Source organism: Dermacentor albipictus, chromosome 6 (assembly GCF_038994185.2).
Source record: "Dermacentor albipictus isolate Rhodes 1998 colony chromosome 6, USDA_Dalb.pri_finalv2, whole genome shotgun sequence".
NCBI classification, from domain to species: Eukaryota; Metazoa; Arthropoda; class Arachnida; order Ixodida; family Ixodidae; genus Dermacentor; species Dermacentor albipictus.
This window is the reverse complement of record NC_091826.1, coordinates 68,669,710-68,693,417: the sequence shown is the minus strand read 5'-3', so window position 1 is coordinate 68,693,417 and position 23,708 is coordinate 68,669,710. Positions and strand designations below refer to the sequence as shown.

General features: G+C 47.0%; 1 protein-coding gene across 3 annotated transcripts in view; it reads left to right on the top strand.

Annotated features, from left to right (window-relative positions):
• The window catches only part of LOC135910527 (protein capicua homolog), a 42,107-nt gene that overhangs the window by 3,387 nt on the left and 15,012 nt on the right, over positions 1 to 23,708 (top strand). For 2 of the 3 annotated variants that reach the window (XM_070540788.1, XM_070540789.1), the window contains exons 2-5: positions 7,142 to 7,299; positions 16,819 to 16,896; positions 18,384 to 18,556; positions 21,305 to 21,495. In XM_070540788.1, coding sequence (XP_070396889.1) covers positions 7,142 to 7,299; positions 16,819 to 16,896; positions 18,384 to 18,556; positions 21,305 to 21,495 — 600 coding nt within the window. The remainder of the gene's footprint in view (positions 1 to 7,141; positions 7,300 to 16,818; positions 16,897 to 18,383; positions 18,557 to 21,304; positions 21,496 to 23,708) is intronic. The other variant, XM_065442600.2, reaches the window with a different exon arrangement.

Genomic DNA, 23,708 nt, shown 5'->3' with positions numbered 1-23,708 from the left:
TGATTTTTTCGGAACTTCCTGGAGTGCACATTCGGTATAATCAATCTCATTCTCACTGACGTTTAAGTTTGGTTTCCTTAATCACCTCGATGCATTTTTGACATTCATCACCCACATTTTAAAGAATCACTGACTCATATTCTTCAGCTGTAGAAGTTCTATCACAAGCTTTTCGCAGGTAAATGTATGACACTTGGAAAGAATGAAGGTTGGGAGACATTTGAAAGGTATTTTAATCTAATACCAATGTTCCGGGGAGAGGGGCTCTCTTGAAATGTGGCATTTGACTTTAGTGACATTATCATGATGCCTTGACACAGAAAGAACTTTTGTGATGTGTAGCAATAAGGGCAGGTATGATGATGTTGCTCGCAAAAAAATGTATGCATGCTGCACATGTTTCTTTTGGCTATGCATGTGATAGTCGCAGCAATCATAGAAATGATGCAGGCCAGTGTATCAAAGTTGTAACACACAGTTTCCTGTGTACTGAAACCAAAACTTGTTTGTAGAAAAAAGTGTCATAGTTTACTATTTGGTGCACTCTGGTGTTTGCCAGTATATTGTGTAGGTTTTAGAAGAATTAGAACTTCATTTAAAGCAAGAAACGACAAGTAAGAAGTGTCATATCAGTAGTACTTTATGAGGGAACCTTAATTTGTCCGGAAAAGGGACTGCGTAAAAATTACGCTGGAAAGAAAGAGTGAAACCACAGCATTGACTGCAACTAAATTTTTATTGCCCAGATCAATCATTTAATATTCGTGGTCAATGTAATAAACCCACTAAGATGTTGCAGTGACATATAATTACCCAAAGCCATATCACTGACATCTGTCACGCACCTTTCCGTTGTTTTGCAATGTGCCTTTTTTTTACTCATTCAGGCATGGTCTATCTTTACCTTGAGCTGTCTTTGTGCAGATATACCCGAAACGCAAATCTACTCAGTGTGGCGTTTAAAAAGGAATTAATTTGTTTCAGCAACTGTTAGGTACTGATTTTTGTTGAAACTCTCAGTTATTTCTTTTTTTTTTTACGAGAATCCCTGATAATTGAAAAATTTTCACCAATCATAGCATCAAATTTACCAATACTTTTTGCTTGACAATAATAACAGCTGCCACAGTTCTTAGAACTGCAAATATTGAAGTGTCTAAAACTCTCTGATGTCACGCAAAAAGACAGCACTGGGGTAAGATCGCGCAAGCATCTCACTTCCTGAATGTTTGCGTTCTCGTGATTGGCTGTTGTCGTGGCAAGGCGCGAGAGTCAATTGAACAACTCCTTCTCGGTGACATAGGAGTAGGAGGCAAAGTAAACATTCAGAAAGCGAGATGCCTGTGCGATCACTTCCCCGACTTGTTCACACTGTCGACCTGAAGTGTTACTTTCAAATTCTGTGATGGAGTGGGACCTTATGCACTGAGACCGTATTTGGCTGAATGTCACCTGCACGAGCTACAACATGTTGCAACTGATGTTTATGCACCGCGTTATGTGTAGAAGGCGTTTGATGACCTGAAACGTATTGTTATACACGTAAACACTCTCTGCGGCCTCGGGGAATATTGTAGCACTCTTCAATGAAGCACACTAAACACACTGGTTTATTGTGGGCGAACTTGTGCCCGGAAACTCAATATTAAGCATTCACACACTTTTTTAAAAGAGGAGTTAACAGCAGCCTATTCCACAGTCAACCGCGTCTCTCAGCCGAACGCACTTCTCACGCGCGCCGAAGGCCAAGAGCCATGCCGTAGCTTCTCATTGGACGGCAGACTCGGGCGCTGCCGTGAGCGTGTGCACAGGAGACACGCGCTGTATCGCCACGCGCGAAGCGTTTCTGGCGCTCTTCTAACGGCGATGCGACGAGTAATGGGCTTTAGCGATGAGACGCTTGCAAAGGTGCCTCACGAGAGTGCTCGTACCTGGCATGTGGAGAGCTCTCTGCGGCAATATGTCTTGATCAGTTATTTGCCACTTGTTTTGTTTTTGCTTGCATAGATTACGTGCACGTTCGTACCAAGGTGAAACGGTCATTTCACGAGTCTTCCGAATAGAATGCTAGGTGTATTGCTAGGCAGGCATCTTCAGCATCAAGAAAAGAATGCCTCTCTTCTGAGCTAACAGGGCACACCAAAATATAATTTGTAATTGTAATTCTTCCACAACTCATGTTGTCACGTGGTAGTGACTGTGAAGAGAGCAGCCAAACTGGGAAAGACGAAACTAGCGTTTTATTGGGCGAACTTATGCCCTCAAAAACGGGCTACACGCAAAGAATGGCGACAGCGGCGAACACGGTCGGTGATGGTTGAAAATCTGATCACTGGGTCAAGTGCGTCGGCTTTTATACATCAGTCGTCGAATGTTCCAGAGTAATCGCTAGGATCTGCGTGCCTTCCATAAAGTTCTACATATTCGCGTCGCGCACACATGAGATCAGATTACACAAGGTTCGGTCACAGACAGCGGATGGAAGCATCGATAACATTCCAGAAGCTTCCGATACATACAGGCATGTCCTGCGCTGTGTGATAACAGTTGTTAGGCGGTGAAACGTGTCGCGTGATAAAGACAGACAAGTACACGTGTCAATATACACAAGTTAGCACTATCATGTAAATTCTAAATGCACTGAACTAATTGGAGCAGTTCATGATATCCTGATATTAGTTATGTGTAGAGTTACAATGTACCATTTTTGGCCTTTAATGTTTAATCTTTTTTTTTTACCCCGCAGCGTATGTAACTTATTTAAAGGTATTTGAGGGACTAATTCAGGTTGAATGCAACAGTTTCTGTCACAATCTGCTTAGCAGTTGTCTAGTGAAAGCATTTCTGCAGTTCACACCTATAAGGTGCTGGCCATGAGCCAAGGCTTCCTTGTAATGCTCACATGATCACTGCAGATACACCTGCCAGAGCTGTAAGTAAAATTCACATGTTAGTTTGTGTTCGCCTCAATTCGATGCAGCTGCGTAACGAGTCTCCATTGGATCATTCACCATCGCGCATGTGTGGGCGTTACTTTCCTGTCGAAGCTGGTGACCTAGAAGCACTACTTTTCTGTGGCAAACAAGGGAAATACACAGCTGTTTGATGCCTTCTTTTAGGTCTAGCTGAAAAGCAGCAGGGGCAACATGCATGCGGCACGTGGAGTATTTGATTGCCTCCGGCCGGCCTGCAGGAGTGCACTGTATGGGGCCACTACTAGTTGCACTAATAATAGCCTGCATTTGCAGCAGCTGCTTGATGATGCACACTCATAGGCACTCATCGTGACAGCCTGTTCAGGAACTCCCTAACTTGTGGTGTTGCTTTTTGCAGTGGCAACTGCAATGAGTTCCTTTTGCTCTCAACATTTCCACATGTCCATCCATATGTTTCACCAGAAAGCCACATACCTTGTCCAACCTGCGTAATGATTTGAGTTGCATAAATGCTTACTTATCACGTACAACACTCACGAAGCACTGACATTAGCAATAAGGAATTTTTGTGCTAGCATGTTTTTCTTTTAGCCTTTGCTGCTGAAGTCAGTCCTATATTCATTAATGTAAGCAGTATTATCATAGTCAATCGTACTCAAAATTACGTGAATAGGTCACGACTCAAAAGCAATGTAACGTCAACCAAAGATGATGTTGACTGATGTAAATGTACACAGCTAAATTGTAAACAATGTGAATGTATTGCAGCCAATGGGGGTAGCTTGCTGATTATACCGTATACTTAAGTAGTTTAAGTTTGGTAGAAAAAAAAACAGTTATAAAGGGCCACCCAAGCATAATCAAAGTTTTTCAACTCATATCAGATGTTTTCCTCTACTTAGTTTTCAATATATGTGTAAGGTTACCTTAGTAGCGTAGCAACGATATTGACAAGTCTGTGACTATCAAAATATGTATAATTAGTGGTGTCACTATAAACATAATAGCCATAAGAGTAAATAGTTACGAAACTGAAGTGAGAGAACTGAGGCTGGGCTGAAATAACCATCTCAAGCTTCTGGTCTTATTGTTATCTCCTTATCTTCACCCACACAAGCATTGTTACCTGGCAACACATTTGCGGTGTGATTAAGGCTTCGCATGAGAGATCTCTGTTCTTGCCACTTATCCAAACCACTGGATGAGTGCACTGGTAGGCAGCTGTTTACATGCAAGCATGCATTGTTTTTATTTGCTGTGTCTCAGAGAGAAGGGTATGGCTCTGACCAGCAGGCCAGACAGATATATTCAAAGAGATGCAAAATAGCTCGCCATATCTGCCAACTCTTCAAAATTTTACACAAAGTTTGTGGATTCAGGCTTGTTTTGTTTTCGCAAATGTTTCGTCAAGTTTTATGAAAAATGCAGTTTTTTTGAGGATAAGTTTAGCTCATATCTATGTACATTTGCAAGTTTTCCAATTGTAAAAATGACCCCAGAGGAGTACTTCCTTCAAGCAAGTTTATGCAAGTTCCTGAAGCAAGCAGAAGTGGCAACAAAGTAACTGAATAAGTCACTGTGATCTTAAAAACAGTGTGTTGCTGCATATAAACATAAATAATCGTGAATTGAGTGTGTAGGCCTCCCACAAAAGGTGCATACTGAAGGCAAGCTTTTAGCAAATGTGTGCCAGCCCCCAATCCGCCCTTCCGATGTTGCATTGAGGGATTTATTTATGAATTATTAAGTTTCCAGGTATGTATACACTGCCTTTTGACTATATGCCTTCCCTGCTAGGAAAACAAACTTGCTTTAGTCTCTTAGAGCTGCAAATGCATGTTTCTTATGACTAACTGGTTTAATGAAAGCTAGCATAGTGCCGCATATTGGAATTGATTGTGATTGGCTGGCTGCGAGCAGCTAAAAGACCCAAGTGTGCCACAGTCAAAAGAGCGCAAGCCGCAGTTTATCCACCCCTTGCTTTAGCCTTTCAATTCCCAGCCTCGGGCTGTACCTTTCGTAATGTATTGTAGCAGCTAGCAGAATTACTCGACAGTATTCACATCAATGATTTGCTGGGAACCTTTAGCTGCCAAGACATTTCTAGCAGAATGTAGTTAACATTCATAGACAAGACACGAAGGGAGTACCAAGTGGACTCAAAAACAAGCACAAATTATTGGAAGTCTGCACTTAAGGTGTCCCTTGAAAGAAATAAAATACGCTGCTTTACAAGAGCTCAGGGTAAACGGTATTCTCCTTGGAAATTAATTTTGTATTTGCTTCACTATAACTCAACACCATCTTATCGGTAGTTTTGATGGCACAAACTTAAAGCAGTTGCCTTTTATGTTAGGTCCTCCTTTTTATCCTTTCGTTCCTGCTATGTCCACTGTCAGACCGCTTGCCAGCAAACATGTCCAAAAAGTCAACAGTGCTTGAGTGCCATTTGGGAAATACTTCCTGAGGTAAAGGGTAAATGTTTTTCACTTCTGCCACCCTCATTTCAGGAAAGGTCTGTTGCATTTAAAAAATGATTCGCAGGTGTTAACATTTGTGTAGTGCAGAGGCTACTTTATTGTCAGGAAAACAGATCAGTGGCCTATCATAAGCAAACCTTATCAGTTCCACAGAGAATGCATTAGCTTTGAAGCAAAAAAAAAAAACGGTTGATAATGTGCCAAGGGTTAGCAACCCCTCTGATAAGTCGGCAGCGTCAACACATTGCAACTCATGGGAACGGAGTGTCTTTGCCTGAACAGTACTCATCATTTAGCGTGCACTGAGGAAGCTAGAGTGAGGTAATGTCATCGGGTGTGTCACCTAATACTGCCTAAGTGCACCTATTTAAAACATTCTTTTTATGGCACTTTTCTTGCCCCGTATCAGATGGGCTGATCTGCTTTTCATATATAATACAAGGACGAAAAACAAAGTTTCTGCGCTCTTCTGTTGTTGTCGTTGCTGTATTCGTCATTGTTGTGAAAGCTTGTAGCTCAGAGAGGACACAGTGTGCTTGTGTTTGTAATGCTTAATGATATTTTTATTTTATTTTATTCTTAATTTGTTCTTTAGTATGGTGTTTAAAATTTTAAAATAGCCAATGCTGAAAAGACCAATCTTCCCATTTTCTTGCATTAAACAAAAAAGACAACAAAAAGAAGACACCCAAGTGATGTGTCACAGTGAATTTATTGTACCTACATCCAACAAAATCGCATGAAATTGACAGGAAGCCCACTTGTTTTATTTCTTTTATGATAGCAGAAATCCTAATAATGGATTTTAATGTATTTGTCTTTCTTACTTGTAGATACAATTGGGAATCTTTTGTCGCCACTTTGAATTTTTCGAGGCACTCTGTAATGCAGTTGACAACAAAAGTGATTTCATAAGCTCTGTGCACAGGTTGCGGCACTGCCTGCCTTTGATAGCTTCTTAATTAGGAGTTTTAGAAATAGCACGCACAAGTGGCTTTGGGTATGCTAAAACCCAAACTCCATTGTAGGTGCTTTGCATTCTTTTGTTCTCTCTTTGCGTTCTTTTGTGAGACTGGTGGTTTGTGTCTTCTAACTTAGGGGTGCACAAAACTTAAAACTCTGCATGGTTTATGAAGGCACACTAAAGAAGACAATTATTTTAGCAGTAAAGTACCCTCCCACAATACCAAGAATGCTGCTCTTACTGTGAAAAGATACTTGGCATGCCAGAAAAGATGCAAGAATGAAAGGTGCATGGCAACGCTGCCTTGACATTCCTGCACCGGCTTTCCGTGATGTCATGGATTTTGAGGCCCCCTGCTTGGGCCAGGTTAACCTTTTTATCGGTAAAAATGGACCGCATTACATTTTAAGAGATCCAAACACTGAACAAGCCAAGTTTCAAGAACACTTACTGAACTGCAAAAAAAAAAAAAAAAGAAATGATTTGCGATTTGTGATGTCACGCTGGCGTACCAGCCCTGGCGTTTCAGCAAGAAATATAAGAGTGAAACTTTGACTGCCGCTTCTCTTATAATAATCAGCCTATTACCATGAAATTAACGAAAGTAGAGTTTGTCGAGAATATTCTATCAATCTAAACTAATTCAGTGTTTCTAGTTGGTGTTTCTCTAAGGTATCAAAATGAAATGATGAAACCGGGTACTGCCCGTTTCCTTGGATGCATCATAAACTAGTGGCTTTCACCCATATGTGGTCTTGCAGCAGTTCCAGCATGGTGGCGATGGGCCGCAGGGGCTCGGCTGGCGACAGTGCAAGTCCGGACCCCATGGCCGGTGTCGGAGGGGCCTCCACAAGCTCCGGAGACGAGACATCGACCGACTGCAAGGACTCGGCCTACGTCTCGAGCGAGGGGCTCATGGGTGAGACGGATGCATACCTACCAACCCTGCAGTGTTTTCTATGAAATTTGTGAATGGGGGCTCTTTCTACGATTTTGCGAAAGCCTTGTCAAGTTTTACAAACATCAGTGGTGGGAACGCTGCTACAATTTCTCCAATCTGCTACGTTCTGCTAAAGCCTGCTACGTCCATGCTACAAATGAGAGAAACACTCTACGAAGCTGTTTAAATACAATCTCTGAGGCCACTGTGAGGGGGAGTTGTTGTCGAAGCCAGGTGGTGGTCGCCGTCACCCTGTGCACAGATTTCCATCGCATCTCCTGCCATTCGTAAAGCAAAATGAGCTAAAGGGTTAGTGAGCTGATCCGATCCAGTGCATGCTAACACATGTTCGCGGTTTGCCATTAAAAAACTGTATGCTCCTTTAGAGCAGGTTTTGCATACTTTAGGACAAAGTTCTGCCGGACCTAGTAGTGTGTGCTCGGCCCATTCCTGGTTGTTGGCCTGTCTCACTTTCACATTTATGCCGGCAGTGTGGCCTTGGTAGGTGAGGTGTTCCTAAACCGGCGGCACAGACTTGCACATTCAGCACGGTGGCTGTGTCATGGCACTCAGCAAACTGAAACTTACCCCATTGCATGTTATTGTTGCCTTTCTGTGTCGCGTTCATCTGTGTGCGCACGCAGTGCAGTGGATTTATAGCTCTGCCATTTTACTAGTTAGACAAGTTCACGCCTACAGTAAAATTGCTTGAATGGCCATTCTGCATACCACGTGGCTGTATTGCTGCGAGTTGTTGGGAGAGAAGGTGAGGTAGGACTGGAACATAAAATGTTTTTCTGCTTTCTTAGGGTGCGGATTCGAGCTGGTTAATTATTGATTTCCAAATTCACGACAGGGCAGTTAAGATGGGATGGGAGCAGTACAGATGCTCAAATAATTTGCTTTGGTGTATTATTCAACTCTGTTGTGTATTTAGTACACTGCTTGCTGCTGTAAAAGTATTTTGCACATTTTGGCACCTTTCCTTACATGCATCAATTAAAATCAGCATTGCACTGGCAGTCAGGTATGTCAGTATGTCTTGATAAGAGGAATATGCAGAGGCGTACCAACTATTTCTAGAGTGTGGGGGCAAACCGCCAATGATTTGATCTCTCTCTCTCTATATATATATATGTGTGTGTGTGTGTGGCAAATTACTATTACAATAAGTAAAATAGCCTGGAAATGCTTCGGTCAGTTATACTTGTATTTGACATTGCAGGAACCTATTTATCAATCGCACATGAACCAAGGGGGCCCGAAAAATGATCTGAATTTGCGTTTATCTCCTGCAGCTGTATAAAATCTCAAGGTAATGCAGGGACAAGGCACTGACTGCCCCACAGTGGTTCTGGATGCTGCGCAGTAGCAGCAGTACAGTGCGCATAAAAAGTGCACTTTGGCTGCAAAGAATTTGAATAATTCAACAAAGAATTGTACTTGCTGTTTAAGTCTACAGCATAAATGTATTGCTAGTTTAGGTAATAGTATTGTTGAGGTTATACGCAACAACGTACAGTCAACATAAATTACTTGCACTGTTCAAAAAAAAAGAAATTGACTCGCCATGACAGCCCTGTGACAGTGGACATCCAGTGAAACTGTTGAGAACCACCATTACAACTGCTGAGGGGGGTATGCAATGCTAGGTCATTTCCTTGCGGATGGTATGACGTGGATATAGCTTGTGCCTCGTGGCACAGGACTGCAGGATGTCCGCGATAACTTTTGATAGGAATGTCCGGCCACGGTCAGTGAGAAGTTGTCGCGAAGCTCCACGTAATAAAATCACATTGCGTAGAAGAAAATCGGTGACATCTGTGGCACAGCTTGTAGGAAGTGCCCAGGTGACGGCTTTGCACGTGGCATAATACGTGGCCCCAGCGATCCAGCTGTTCCCAGAAGTAGAAAGAGGAAAAGGGCCAAGTAAGTCCAAACCAACCCGAAATAATGGTTCCACGGGAATGTCGAGTGGTTGAAGGTACCCAGCAGGGAACGTCGATGATGTCTTGCTTCGCTGGCATTTATCACACGTAGCTACGTATCTTCGAACGGAGCGAGCAAGCCCTGGCCAAAAGAAGCGTCAGCGGATCCAGTCGTAGGTACTTGACACACCCAGGTGACCAGAAGTGGGGAGGTTGTGAAGTTTGTGGAGAACAGCCGAGCGAAGGTGTTTAGGGATCACAAGGAGTAATGCAGGGCCGTCAGGGTGAACATTGTGGCGGTAGTGTACGCCATCTTGAAGTGTGAACAAGCGAAGGGAACGGTCGGCAAGTGATGATTCCAGGCGGTCAATGATGATACGCAAGGACGCGTCACGGCAGTGCTCGTCGGTGACATGGAGCAGTGGAAAAACAGAACACAGGCATCGGTGTCGGTATCAGATGTAGAGGTCACATCTTCGACTGGGTAGCGAGAGAGGCAATCTGTGTCCGGGTGTTGGCGTCCCGACTTGTAAGTCGCCGTTGTGGGGTCTGATCTGGGGGATTCTCACACCGTGCTCTTGGGACAAAGGAACGACAACACAGTAGTGCAAACAATCACAAGGGCATTTATTGCACCTTTCATACATCAATGCCTGCTAGCCGAGTTGCTATCCACAAAACATGCCGATGGGCGCGCGACAAATCTAGAAGTCCGACTCACCGCGTCCTCGTGAGCGAATATGTTCGTTCCATGCTGGATCCCAACGCCTGGTCGTTCGCGTGTATAGTCACGCGAATCGTGGCGCGTTCGAAGGCGGCCACGCGAGACGGTCTCGCCGAAGCATCAGTCAGCGCGCGGCACGGCATGTCCGTCCCGCTCGCTTCCCGAACCCCAAGAGAGCCAGCGCCTTCCTTTCGGCGCCCAAGTAACCTCGCGGCGTTAGCAGCGCAGCACTCGCGCCATCTCTCGGACTGCGCCTGTACCATTCCGACCACCGCATGTGCGGCGAAGCCGCACTTCAAGAGACGCGCTATGCGGGAAAAACATCAGGGGAGGCGCGAGGGTCGCGCATCCCCACATCCCCCCAACCTTAAATCACTACATATTCCGGCGAAACATGTCACTCGGTCTCACATCAACGCGCGCTTCGCGACAAGGCAGTACATGTAACAGTGGCCGCGCCAAAGAAATGTCCACACGCTGTCCATAGCATGCGAGCCGACATTGTCCCTGGGTGCACCGCTGGCGTCCGCCGGTCACAGCAGCAGCTTTGCAGCCTCGACGACACGATCCCAAGCCAGGACTCCGGAGACGACGACGCGCCCTGCTGGCAAGAGCCGCCGTAGCTGTCGGTGACCGCCGGCTCTTTTGTCCGCCGCCGAGGGTTGTGAGCTGGATACAGGAGGCCGCCGAAGTCGCCGCGCCGAACTGGCCACAGCATCACCATCGCCCGGGGTGGCTCGATCGTAGTCCGGGGCAGCAGCGCAGACGATGTGCAGGTGACGGCAAACCAGCGGTGACTCCAATCACACTGCGTAAACTCAACACACTCGGCAAACACTAAAGTAGTGCAAGGGAGAGGAATTCTGCATGCGCATCGCCCACGTGGTACGATGTTCAACTCGGCTAGCAAAAGATCAGGCAGCTACTCAGATGCTAAGTTCACGTGAACGAAGCTCGCTTCCTTGAGACGAACGAGTAATTTCAATTCGTGCGAGGCTAAATTGAATGAGGGAAGCAAATTGCAACACCTCAACGCCACGGTCCACCAGGTTGTGTCCCTCTACGTGCGACAGGCAGCTTCGTAAAGCCTTAGGCCTAAAGCGTCGCTACTCTGACAACAACCGGCATCCAACAAACGACACCCAAAATGGGCGCAAAACAGGCAGCCGCGAGGAGACGTCAGCTCTGTGAGGTGGTCCTACTCCGCTCGGTGCACACAGCATCCGAGTTGACGGCGCCCACCGTCCCAGACGGTGTCGGAGCGCCCGGTGCCAGGCCGCAATACCAGTCAGCCCGTCGTGGCACCCGTGGCCCGCGGCCACCTGGCTCCCAGAGCCGCGACTTCATCAGAGTCAAAGAGATAGAAGAAGCTATTTACATAAGAAATTCGGACCACCCACGAGGCTTCCGTACTCACTCGCTTCAGGCTTGCCACTGCTCCGCGGGCGCTCAGCCTCGCTCTCCCAGGATGCAGACCACGTGGCTCTCGTACCAACGAATGCCATTAAAAAAAACACTTGCGAAAAGGCTTAGCAGGTTGACATGTTCAAACACACTACAGCCACCGTCGCCTCGCTCAAGAAAGCACGCCGCTGACGCTAGCGATCAAAATCCACGCTAGGCCTACGCTTCGGTTCAAACAAAGGTCTCGAACGAAGCAACACTTAAAATTATCGTCCGACGCCCCAAGAGCCCCACGTTGGGCGCCAGATGTGGGGTCTGATCTGGGGGATTCTCACACCGTGCTCTTGGGACAAAGGAACGACAACACAGTAGTGCAAACAATCACAAGGGCATTTATTGCACCTTTCATACATCAATGCCTGCTAGCCGAGTTGCTATCCACAAAACATGCCGATGGGCGCGCGACAAATCTAGAAGTCCGACTCACCGCATCCTCGTGAGCGAATATGTTCGCTCCATGCTGGATCCCAACGCCTGGTCGTTCGCGTGTATAGTCATGCGAATCGTGGCGCGTTCGAAGGCGGCCACGCGAGACGGTCTCGCCGAAGCATCGGTCGGCGCGCGGCACGGCATGTCCGTCCCGCTCGCTTCCCGAACCCCAAGAGAGCCAGCGCCTTCCTTTCGGCGCCCAAGTAACCTCGCGGCGTTAGCAGCGCAGCACTCGCACCATCTCTCGGACTGCGCCTGTACCATTCCGACCGCCGCATGTGCGGCGAAGCCGCACTTCAGGAGACGCGCTATGCGGGAAAAACATCAGGGGAGGCGCGAGGGTCGCGCATCCCCACACCGTGTAGGGATATTCTTGTAATCAGAGGGCCCAACGACTGAGCCGACCAGTAGAATCCTTGAGCGACAAAAGCCGACAGGGCGCTTGATGGTCTGGGATTACTGAGAAGGGCTTGCCATATAAATATGGGCAGAACTTTAAAACAGCCCAGACGAAAGCAAGACATTCGCGCTCGGTCATGGAATAGTCGCGCTTTGCAGTTGTTAGGAGCCGGCTAGCGTAGGCTATAACGCGGTCATGTCCATGTTGGAATTGCAATAAGACGGCGCCGATCCCATAACCACTGGCATCAGTTCGGACCTCGGTAGGTGCGGACAGGTCAAAGTGGGCCAAGTGATAAGGCGTGAAAATGCGGCAGCCTGAGGGGAACCCCACATAAAAGGCATGTCTTTCTTCAAAAGTTCAATGAGTGGTCGAGCGACTGCTGCGAAATGTTTCACGAACCGTCGGAAATAAGAACAGAGCCCCACAAAACTCCGAACATCTTTGACATACTGAGGTACTACAAGGAAAGCTGTTACTGCTCGAACCTTCTCCAGGTCGGGTTGTGCTCCTAAAGCATCGACAAGATGGGCCTAGCACTGTAATCTGTCGGCTCCCGAAATGGCACTTCGATGAGTTTAATTGGAACCCAGCCTTGCAGAAGACGTCAAGGATAGCTGCCACACGCTTAAGGTGCGTCTAAAATGTAGGAGAAAACACAAGGATGTCGTCGAGGTAACAGAGGAAAGTTAATTGGATACCTTGAAGCAGAGAGTCGATCATCCATTCGAACATGGTGGGGGCATCGAATAAACCAACCGGCATAACCTGGAATTGATAGAGGCCATCTGGAGTGACGAAAGCGGTCTTTTCTTGGTCTTGCTCATCGACAACAATCTGCCAATAACCAGATTGAAGGTCGATAGACGAAAAGTGTTTGGCACCATCAAGACAATCAAGAGCGTCATCGAGTCATGGTAAAGGGTAAACGTCCTTCTTAGTAATTCTGTTTAGGTGGCGGCAAACAATGGAGAAACGCCACGTGCCATCTTTCTTTTATGACGAGCACGAACGGCGACACCCAAGGACTCGACATGGGCTCAACAATGCCTCTGGCGAGCATCTTGTTTACTTCCTGCTGAATAACCTGCCGTTCTGCCGTGGACACGCGATACGGTCGGCAGTAAATGGGAACAGCATCACCAGTGTTTATCCGATGCTTAACAGGGGACGTGTGACCAAGTGCTTGATTGTCGGTGTCAAATATGTCGCGGTAGGAAAGCAAAAGGCGATATAGGCTTGGTCAGGCGCGAGGTCCGGAGCGACCATGGGACATAATGGGCCGTCGAGGTTCAAGGCATCCTGCAGGTAATCGGGAGGATCTGGAGATGCGTCGGCTGCAAAAGCAGTGATGTGGTCGTCTGTCACTGACCGGAGCGTGGCCACCGCTATGCTTTCAGGTAACACTTCGTCAAGTCTTCGTCAAGCCGAAATCGATAACGGGGAGACACATCCGATTAGTGGCAAGGGTTACGACTGAGTGTGGCGCAAAGATGTCGCGCGCCAGGAGGACATCACGAATAGGTGTGACGACATAGTCGCCATCAGGCACGGTTGCCGTTGAGGCCAATTCGACGAAGGTTAGGGCTTTTGGAGGTAAGCGAAAGAATGCTGTAGTGCAGAAGGTGTTCGGTTGTTCGGGGCGAACGTCTGAAAAAAGAGGAAGCTTGAGGCACAGCATACTGGTGGAACAGTCGATGAGGGCAAAATGCATCGTCAGAAAGTCGAGCCCGAAGATTAGGTCATGAGGGCAGCTGGTCAGCACGGTGAACAGGACTGGAACTTGGCGGCCACCAATTCCTATGCGAGCAGTGCACATACCCCAGACGGCAACAGTGGCGCCATTGGTGACACGGACGGCTTGAGTGATGGCAGGCGTAAGAACTTCTTTGAGGTGACAACATAGGCTAGCGCTCATTATGGACACTTGAGCTCCAGTATCAATTAATGCCGTCAACGGAACACCATCTACGTCTACTTCAGTTAGGTTCGTGTTGGTGAGGACTGTCAACGGAGAATTTGGACAGGATGAATGTGATGCAGCACTTCCTTTAAGAACTGCATGGCTTAGTTTTCCGTCTGTCAGTTTGGTGAGGAAAAGCGGCGAGGTTGGGGTGACGCGGAGCGATGGCATTAAGGCGACGGCGATCGCACAGAGAAGCAGCTGTCAGGGGCATTAGAAGTAGGGCACAGACAGTGAGGTAAATAATGGCGAGCGTCGGTGTAAGGGCGAGGAGCAGGGAATGAGCTCCAGTACAGCGGTATCCAGGTGGTGCGGCAGTGGCGGGATACATGAGCAACGTGGCGGCAGCGGAAGCAGATCGGTTTGTCGTCTTGGGTTCGCCATTCAGCTGGATTGCGTGTTCTGGGAGGGAAATACTGGTCGTTACAGGTTGTGGACATGGAAATGGGTGCAGAATCAGGTTGGGAGACAGAGCAGGCGGTAGGGATGCCAAGGTTTGCAGTTTCTTGCTGCACAACTGCTTGAATAATGGAAATAGTGGGGGCCGCTTGGTCAAACGTACCGTCAGGGGGTCGTGGATGAAGGGGGGCCAGACTCTCTGCTTCAATCTCACGGCGAACTATATGTGTGACGTTCTCTTGAAATGGTCGTGTGGCAGTAAGAGCGGAGCAAGAGGACGTGGCAGGAGTGTTAGGAAGCCGGGAAAACTGTGGGACGACGCGGCGGCTTTTGGCTATCTCAAAGCGGCGGCATTCTTTCACGATGGCATCGATGGTAGAAACGTCATTATAGACAAGCAAATTGAAGCTGTCGTCCGCGATGCCTTTTAGAATATGGCCCACCTTGTCAACCTCAGTCATGTGCTCGTCGACTTTCCGGCAAAGCGTGAGCACTTCCTGTATGTAGGAGACATATGATTCGGTCGACGGCTGGACACAGGTGGCAAGCTTTTTTTGCGCAGCCTGTCGGTGACCTGACGGGTTGCCAAGTAAGTCGTGAAGCCGCTCTTTGAAAATGTCCCAGCTGGAGAGCTCGATCTCATGGGTGTGAAACCAGACACGCAGTGTCCCATCCATATAAAAGATCACCTTGGCAAGCATGATGGTTGGGTCTTAGTGGTAGTTTTGGCTAACACGCTCATACATGCTGAGCCAGTCGTCGACGTCAACATCATTTTTGGTGGAGAATGTCCCAGGATCACGGAGACTAGGAACCATAACGTATGTTGTGGTTGGCGCCGCAGGTGTAGATGGCGACGGGGTGGTTCCATCGGAAGCCATGTCTGAGAAGACGACGATGTGGCCACTTCGGAGCTCTGTGGTGAGGACGGGGATTGTTCCATCTCCACCACAATGTTACACGAAGGACGAGTCAGTAAGACGAGCAACTATTTACAGGCTATACTTACAACAGTGGTTGCAGCGCTGACCGGTTAGATTCACAGCGCGAGCCCAGTTCGTTCTTCCTCCTCTTTTCTCGAGTGATGGCACCCACGTGCCTCGTTCAAACAATCAAATATTACACGCAGGTAGCAATATAAACCTGTTGTTGTACAGCTATGCCGGGACACTGGGAAGCATAGCTGTTAGCAGCCTTATCACACGCTGTAACACCTGAATAAAAAATTTTTTACAATGGCTGTGTTTGATCCAACCGCATTCAACTTCACTCAGAGAGTTCTCATGGTGCACCTCCAATTTTTGCTAAATTTGGTCTTGGCAGTTTTTATAGTTCAGCCAGGACAGCAGGCTCAATACTTCCCCGCTTGTCAGACATACTCAAACACTCTGGAGTGCTTGCATACGTAATTTATTGCGAAACCACCAATTACCCATCTATTTTGCACTTCACCTCCATATCACCCATTAACATGTCCTTTCAGTCACCAAACATAATGTAGCCTGCCTCCTTTAGTTCAGTTCCTTTAGTTCAGTGAGGACACCAGGCGAGACTACCGTATTTACTCACATAATGATCGCACTTGCGTAATGATCACACCCCTGAATTTTGTCGTCAAAATTCAATTTTTTTTCTTTCCCATGTAGTGATCTCACCCTGAACTTCTCACAGCGATATGTCGTGTGCCAAGTCTAGCTAATGATGAGATACATTACCCCCCCCCCCCCCCCCGCCCCCCGCACTTTTGACAGTGGAAGTGCCCCCCTTGTCCCCCTATGGGAATACGTTCTGCTTACACTTTAGTGGAATGCAGTCATGAGAGTGCGGCATTGTTAAATACTGGTCGGACTGGTAACAACATAGCACTGTGAAATACGGAGGTTCACTGTGCAAAGGCAGTGTGATACCGGCAATCAGAATGCAGCTGATGGTGTTCTATACTGCATTGAATGGTGCAGGAACTGTTGACAAAAGTAGGCGTATTTTCTGCACTAGCTGTTAAAGGGGCCCTTCAGCCACCGTGAGCTCGCAACTCTGTTGCATAGCGGTAGCTGTATGCTAGCCTACGATGAATGTGCAGCCAAAGTAATTTTTATAGAAATGATGCCATGGTGGCAGAGTTACCAGGCATTTGATGAACGTCTACGTGGCTGCTGCAATTTCTCGCTTGTCTTTGCTACCCTCTCCACAGGCACTCTCTCCTCCCTTCTGCCTGTTCCTCCATACACTGTCTCGCCACCCTCATACAGTGCAGCAAAAGAAGCCACAGGTGAAGTTAGCCAACCAACCAGAATACAAAACTAGAAGAAAATATCTTCCGTTGTGTGCTTGTGATTGTCCTCTGCACAATGTTGACCGGGCGGAAGCTTCGTGGAAGAATCAGTGACAAAGTAAGAAAGCCCCCCCCCCCCCTCCCTCTCCCCTCCATTTCGACGGTCTTACTGGTGTTGTTAGCTTTGGCGTTGTGCTTAGCTGCGCAACGCCAAAGCCACTAAGCCACCCCAGTGAGTTTGACCTTTCTTCTGTGCATCCTTGAACAAGACCGCAGTTGTGAAATATGTCGGGAAGCATAAGTGGATGAGGCGGTGAAAGCAGCAGGAAAAAGCCCTTGTACTAAGGTAGAATTCTTTGTTGGCTGGATACGCAGTTCTGTGAATTCAATTTTGTACTCTTTGTACTTTTACCTGTCGTTTTGCTATGAGCTTTTGTTCACACCAGCAAATTCTTGGCCAGCCCCCCAGTACTCTGTGTGTGCCATTTCCACAAGGCCGTCATCAGTAAAAACTGACGTGGTACACCATTACCACAGAACCTTTTAGGGTATGAAGTGAAAATAAAAGAAGGAAAGAATAGTAAAACAGCAGCTAGCCGTATATGTGCTGGGTACTGTTGGGGCCTTCAACGAAACTCCTTACAATGTTTTGGCCTATCTTTTTGGTATCATCAGAAAAAGGATAACACAGAAAAGTGAGCAAACATCTGGATCCCTAACCAAGGGCTAGTGAGGATCAATATAAAGTTTTTGGAGTGACAGCTCCCGCAGCTCTTTAGCAGCAAAAGTGAGATCAATGGTTGCCTGCGCTTCACCTCTGAGAGATAATCGTGCCAGCTGGGGCACGCTCACAGTTTGGGTGTTCTTGCTTGCTCGAGGCAAATGTTAGCACAGTCAAAAAATAAAATGTTGTTTCTAGCTAAAATGTTACCTTTACTGAGTACTTATATTATGGTCCCTCATAAAATCTCCTGAGATACTCAATTCTTAGCCTAAAACGAATGACATAAAGATATCACTACAGAACCTTTCAATGTAAAAAGTGAGAACAAGAGAAGGAAGAGATCATAAAACAGCAGATAGCCATATATGCCCTAGGTACAGTTAACACCTTGTTGAGCAATATCCACAATGTAAAATTAGTAATCTTAAACCTGCTCAAACTGGGAAGAATGCACTTCCTATATTCTCCCCTATATGCTAATGTTTTCTCGTGCTTCGGTAAGATGGCAATATTCTAGCTTCACTTTTGAGATATAATCTCCAGTCAAGCAATCTTGCTTTAAAACCTCCCTGTTCGGGATTCGTTCACCATTTACACATTGTTCTTTCCAGGCATGTAAACCGGCTTGTCTCTATAATGACAGCCTTTTTGTGTCCCACAGATTTACCTGTCATCATCACCCAGCTGTTGCTTACCTAACAGCAGCTTGCTGCCAGCAAGGCCTCGCATCGAGAATGTTTGGCGTGCATTTTTCACGCAGACACAAGCCCACCTGTGACATCAGCATGGCCTCAGTTTCCAGCCGGTACAGAGGGTGTGTTTGACCGGCTGCATGAACTGGCCATCATTGCCACAAGCCCTGAGAGCCCCCTCCTGAGAGACTCGCCACCACTCGTCTACCCAGCCTCATCGTCATCATCATCATCCACTGCCGTAAGCCCATGTTCACACTCTTCACATTTTGCGGGCATTCTCGGTGGCACCGCTTAGCCTATCATAGCATGGGTGTGTGGCTGCCATGTTCTTTGAGTGCTGGAAATGAAGGTGCCTGCTTTATACCTGCAGTTAAACCTCGATGTAATTAAGTCAGGAAAATTGCCAATTGGCTTAACTATATCGAAATTTCGTTACATTGAAATACAATCGTTCATGCAAATAAGTACAGTCGCCAATGGGTCTTCTTTACATGGAGGGGACCTCAAAATTTTTCGCATTATCCGTCGGACAGAAAAAGCGAACTTAAATAAAAGATCATTTTGTTGAATTTGACTGTCGGCGATGAAAGTTACGCTGTCATGCTGTGTCAATATCATCACATCAATGTTGTGAAGAAAAGCAAGCCATGCTTTGGCCTCCACTCCACCCCCGTGGCTAATAGTGTCACCCGCAGTGAGTTGACGCTATCATGGAAAGCACTGGCCACAGAGAGCGAATGTTTCGTCTGCCTCTCGCTTCAGCGCATTTTCGAAACTCAAGATTAGGCAACCTACAGCACCAAACCTGCGGGAAGAAAGCACACGATGCTGCACCATCTCCACTTGCCCAGTCTTCGTACACACAGCTGATTACCACTAAAGCAGGGCACGCTGGCTGCGTTTACGCTCAGCCACGCTGACAGCCATGTGCCGCCGTGGCCACGCTAGAAAAAGGAGACGCAGGTGGCGTGGTGGTGTGCGGAAGAAGACAGAGGAAGCGCTCGACTCGGCACCCCTCGTGACTCGGAAAAACAGTCGGCAGTCGCTCTACCACAGCCGCACAGTCACTGCTCGTGCGCCACCATTCCTGCACGATTTAAAATTTTTTTTGCCACTCCTGTCAGAATCACGAAAACGATTAATCAGACAGGTTTGATCGATTGAGTCGATTAAATGAGAGGTGGACATTGATGAAGATTAATGGTATTGCAGGATACAGCTAATCGATTAATTATTCATTGATATTACCAACCCTATTTCATACCTTGACTGATGCCGTGTTGTGTTTTATTTTTCACCTTTTGACTTCCATATGCCTGCTTCGCCTATAAATTACCTATTTGGAATAAACAAGTTTCAGTGAGCACTTGTCGGGTCTGGGTCTTCTATGCATGTTTTGTTATCTCTTTGAACCATGAATGCCCCTCAGAAGCGTGGTATAAAATGCAAAAACAGAGTGCAATATTTTGCATGTGTTGGAAGCCATTTGTAACGAAAATGACAAAGGAGCAATTAGTCGGTTACTGGCAGTAGGAATCATCAAGGTCATCTGTGATGTACCCTATACAGACAAAAGTGGATGTTTCATTGGCATAAAGGACATTAACATTGGTGGACAGCTACCTGAAAAATGACAACTGTTAAGACCAGTAATGCATCAAGCACAAACTTGGGGGACGAGAGCCCGTATGGAGTGGCGTGACAACTGCTGCAATTCCTTTGACTCTTTCATGCACAGAATTGCGTTCGTGTGAAGAAACTGAATATAAATTTTTTTTGAAAAAGAGAAAGAAAGACACAGTGAGATTAACATCAAATAAAGGAAGTAAGATTATTGAATATGAGCTAAATTGGTCAACATAACCACTAAGCTCTGACCGTACTGAACGTGAGCAGAACCAACTTCAATGTAACAGGACAGGAGAAAGGGACAGACGACGGCGCTAAGCTTGCAGCAGAACGTAACGAAAATAAATTATGAAAATAAGAGTTTTGACAGAATGGTTTATAAAAGGGCCTCTGACAAGGCCACAAATCAAATTTTGATTTTACGCTGGAAGTTGTTACGTTCCCTGTAGGGAGCGTTCTGCCACAAGAATTTTTCAAGGTGGTTTGTTAATAGCCATGATAGAAATATTTCAGTGCCGCAAACCCATTATTTCGAGAGGTGACGGCCACTGCCTAGAGAGACTCTCTCTCCACTTGCCTCATCTAGCTTCCACAAGCAAAAATCTTTCCCTGTGTTCTCGCATACCAGAACTCGAGAATCACTTGATGCATACATCACAGACCCCACCTTCGTTTTTTCTTTTCTCAGTTTTTTGCTGTGCGGCACACTTCCGGTGACGGCATCACACACATGTGGTTGCGTTTGTCTCGTTTCACACAGTGAACGATTTTGCTTGAATACTGAGGCAGACACAAGCGAATCACAGAGCATGATCGCGCGCTGGAACACGGTAGAAAATTAGTTTCATCGTCTATGTGCACAACTGCGTGACATGGGAACAAGCAGACAAAACGGAAGTACATCTCTCTTTGTGTGTTGCAAAGTAAAACAAAAGCATGCAGACATTCGGTTTGTGTGTTTTATTATTTCTGCAAACTTTAATTCGTCTATTGAAGCAACAGATTACACAAATAAACAGATGTTGCCTTGAATAATTCTCAAAATCACGTGCCACTACGAGGGATGTCGCAGCACTGCCGTGTACGAAGGTGCACTTGTGCGGTATGTGTCGACTCTCCGGCTGGAAGCACGGTGCCCACAAGGAGAAGGGCAAATGGTGTTCGGTTTGAAATTTCAGCTCTTTTCGCAGCGCTTAGCGGTGTAATACTTAGCAGACACGATCATTAGCGTGTTGTGTGCCCGGCACTTGTCGGCTCGAAATGGCCAGACCTGGTGAGGGGCCCTTTAAGGGCAAATTGGTTTAGCGTTTCTCGGTAGCGTCTCCTTCAAAGAATTACTTTTGTCTTTTCCCACAAGGGGGAAAACCACCACTTTCAACCACCACCACTGTCACCACCGGGGCGCCAACGATCATTCAGCCTGTCAGCGTTGCATTCCTATGCACGGCCACCCCTGCCCCCTCGCTTGGGCCACGCTGTTTCGCACTACCCACCTGGCTCGGGTACCCACAGCACCGAGCCCATGGGGATCATCGACGACAGTCCCAGGTCAGCACTCCTCTTTTGGTCTTTACATGCTGCGCTTGCGGACAACCTTCCATGACAGTGAAGGGAGAACTGCAGATGCATCTGTGCATCATGTGCAGATGTGTGGCGTAGCAGCATATGCACATGCTGCTGCGCCATGTACACAAGTACGCCTGTGTGGCAGAAGCATGCGCGTGTACGCATGTCACCACGCTATGTAGTCCAATAGAGTCAAACCGCTCATTCAGGTTCAGTTTCTGGGGGAGACACTGAATCAGGTTCGATTACTAGTTGCCACAGTTTCACATTTGCCAAACCACAAAAGTGCAAAACGAAAAGAATTCAAATTCAGTGCTAGGGCACGTATTTCATATATTATTTTAATAAATGCTTGTTTTTCTGTTTTTGTGGCTTGAACATGAATGAGACTGCAGGACTGTGTCCAGGAGTGCTCTCGTGTGGGCACTTCACCTCCGTAGTTTCTCTTTCATTGCTACAGGAGCTTGTCGGCAAGTATAGATTATATTGCGGAAGTGTTTTGAGTGCTGCCATCTTCGGTTGTTAACAATGCCGTTTTTGCTATCTGTCACAACCAAATGCTCCATGCTACAGTCGATTTGTATGCATGAAAATGGTTGTCCTGATGCATTCCGTGTTCCATGATTAGGTTAATTTGATGTCACTTCACACAAAACTGTGATATGGATTGTATATTGGCTCAAGATAGCCGCATCCGCGAATCCAAATATAATAGCAACTCAAGCACCGCCATGCCCTGCCCGCACGTACCACATTTCTAGGTACTTTTTCACCGAAGCGTCACAGCACACACGTTAGATCCTTTTAGGTATTTGGTTTCGCGTCCCTGGCTGTGCCTGGGCGCGCAGTCTGCTCGAGCCAGCCTGTATTCGCAGAGTTAGGCGGTGCAAGTAAGTGTTAATTTTAAATGCGTAAGCATTTGTATGCTTACCCAACGGGAAAACCGTCCCTTTGTCCGTCCCGTAATAAGACTACTGCTTTCGAGATAGCGCCCGCAGCAGCAAGCGAAGTTGCCTTTGTGCTGCCTCCCCGCTTCAACGCCAACGAAGTGGCGAAAACACAGTGCTGACGGTGCTCTCGGCAAATTCCCCACTCTGCCACTTTCACAGATCGCTTTCAACTTACGGGCGCGCGAAGCTATGAGCAGTTGGCACTCGTTGTGGGCATTGCAGATCACTTTCAAGCTGCGGCTTGCGCGGCGGTGCCATAAGAAGCCGCCGCCTGAGTACATTCACGGTTCAGTAATGGTTTGACATGGATGGATAAGGCACTAAGAGTGATAACGGCTTATAATGATCGGAACGTCATCAGCGCACCTGGCGCATCTACCTGCAGTACTATGCTTGCCTCATCAATGCTCCTTGCACCATCGTCGGCACCAGTTCATGTCGCCACTCAACTGTCATTAGTACTGGCCAAACCAAGTTTCATAACATTGGTAATGACACCGGGCTGCGTGGAGATGAGCAAGGGGCGTAATGCTTGTGCATACTCAGTCTAACTCCCAGAAGAATTGGACGTCGCGCAATAGTTTGTTTAATATGCTTCGTGTGTGACGGCAGCACCTTGTTATTTCGGCTGGAAGAGAGAAGAAGGAAAGGACACTTGAGCGCAGCAACACTCTAAGAACAGTTTACACCCTTTGGCTTGCCCCTTCTGCCACACAAAAATAATCGTCATCTGCCTTGATGCGTTTCCTTTCTTTATCGCTGCAGGCCCGGAACTTTCCAGTGACGAACGGCACGCGCGTTATCAGAAGGGGCACTCCAAAGGGTGTAAACTGTTCTATGCTGATAACGCGCGTTCCGTTCGTTACTGGAAAGTTCCGGGCTCGCAGCGATAAAGAAAGGAAACGCATCAAGGCAGATGACGATTATTTTTGTGTGGCAGAAGGGGCAAGCCAAAGGGTGTAAACTGTTCTTCGAGTGAATGATGTGGCTCGTGGTACGAGAATCCCTCCATGCCCCACGATTATCCCGGCTCTTGTGGATTGAAGCGCCTCGCACACCACGACCAACTTCTTATCACATCCCTTTATCCCCTTATCCAGTCTGAAAAATTTCATCCAGTGTTACTTCAGCTTCCGCACGCAACTCTTATTTTGAAATAGCCTGGCAGCGTGTTTTGAAAAACCTATTTTCTGTTAGCAACAGCTGGGTGAGCAGATAACATCTCCCTAGTTCCACCAAGTACCT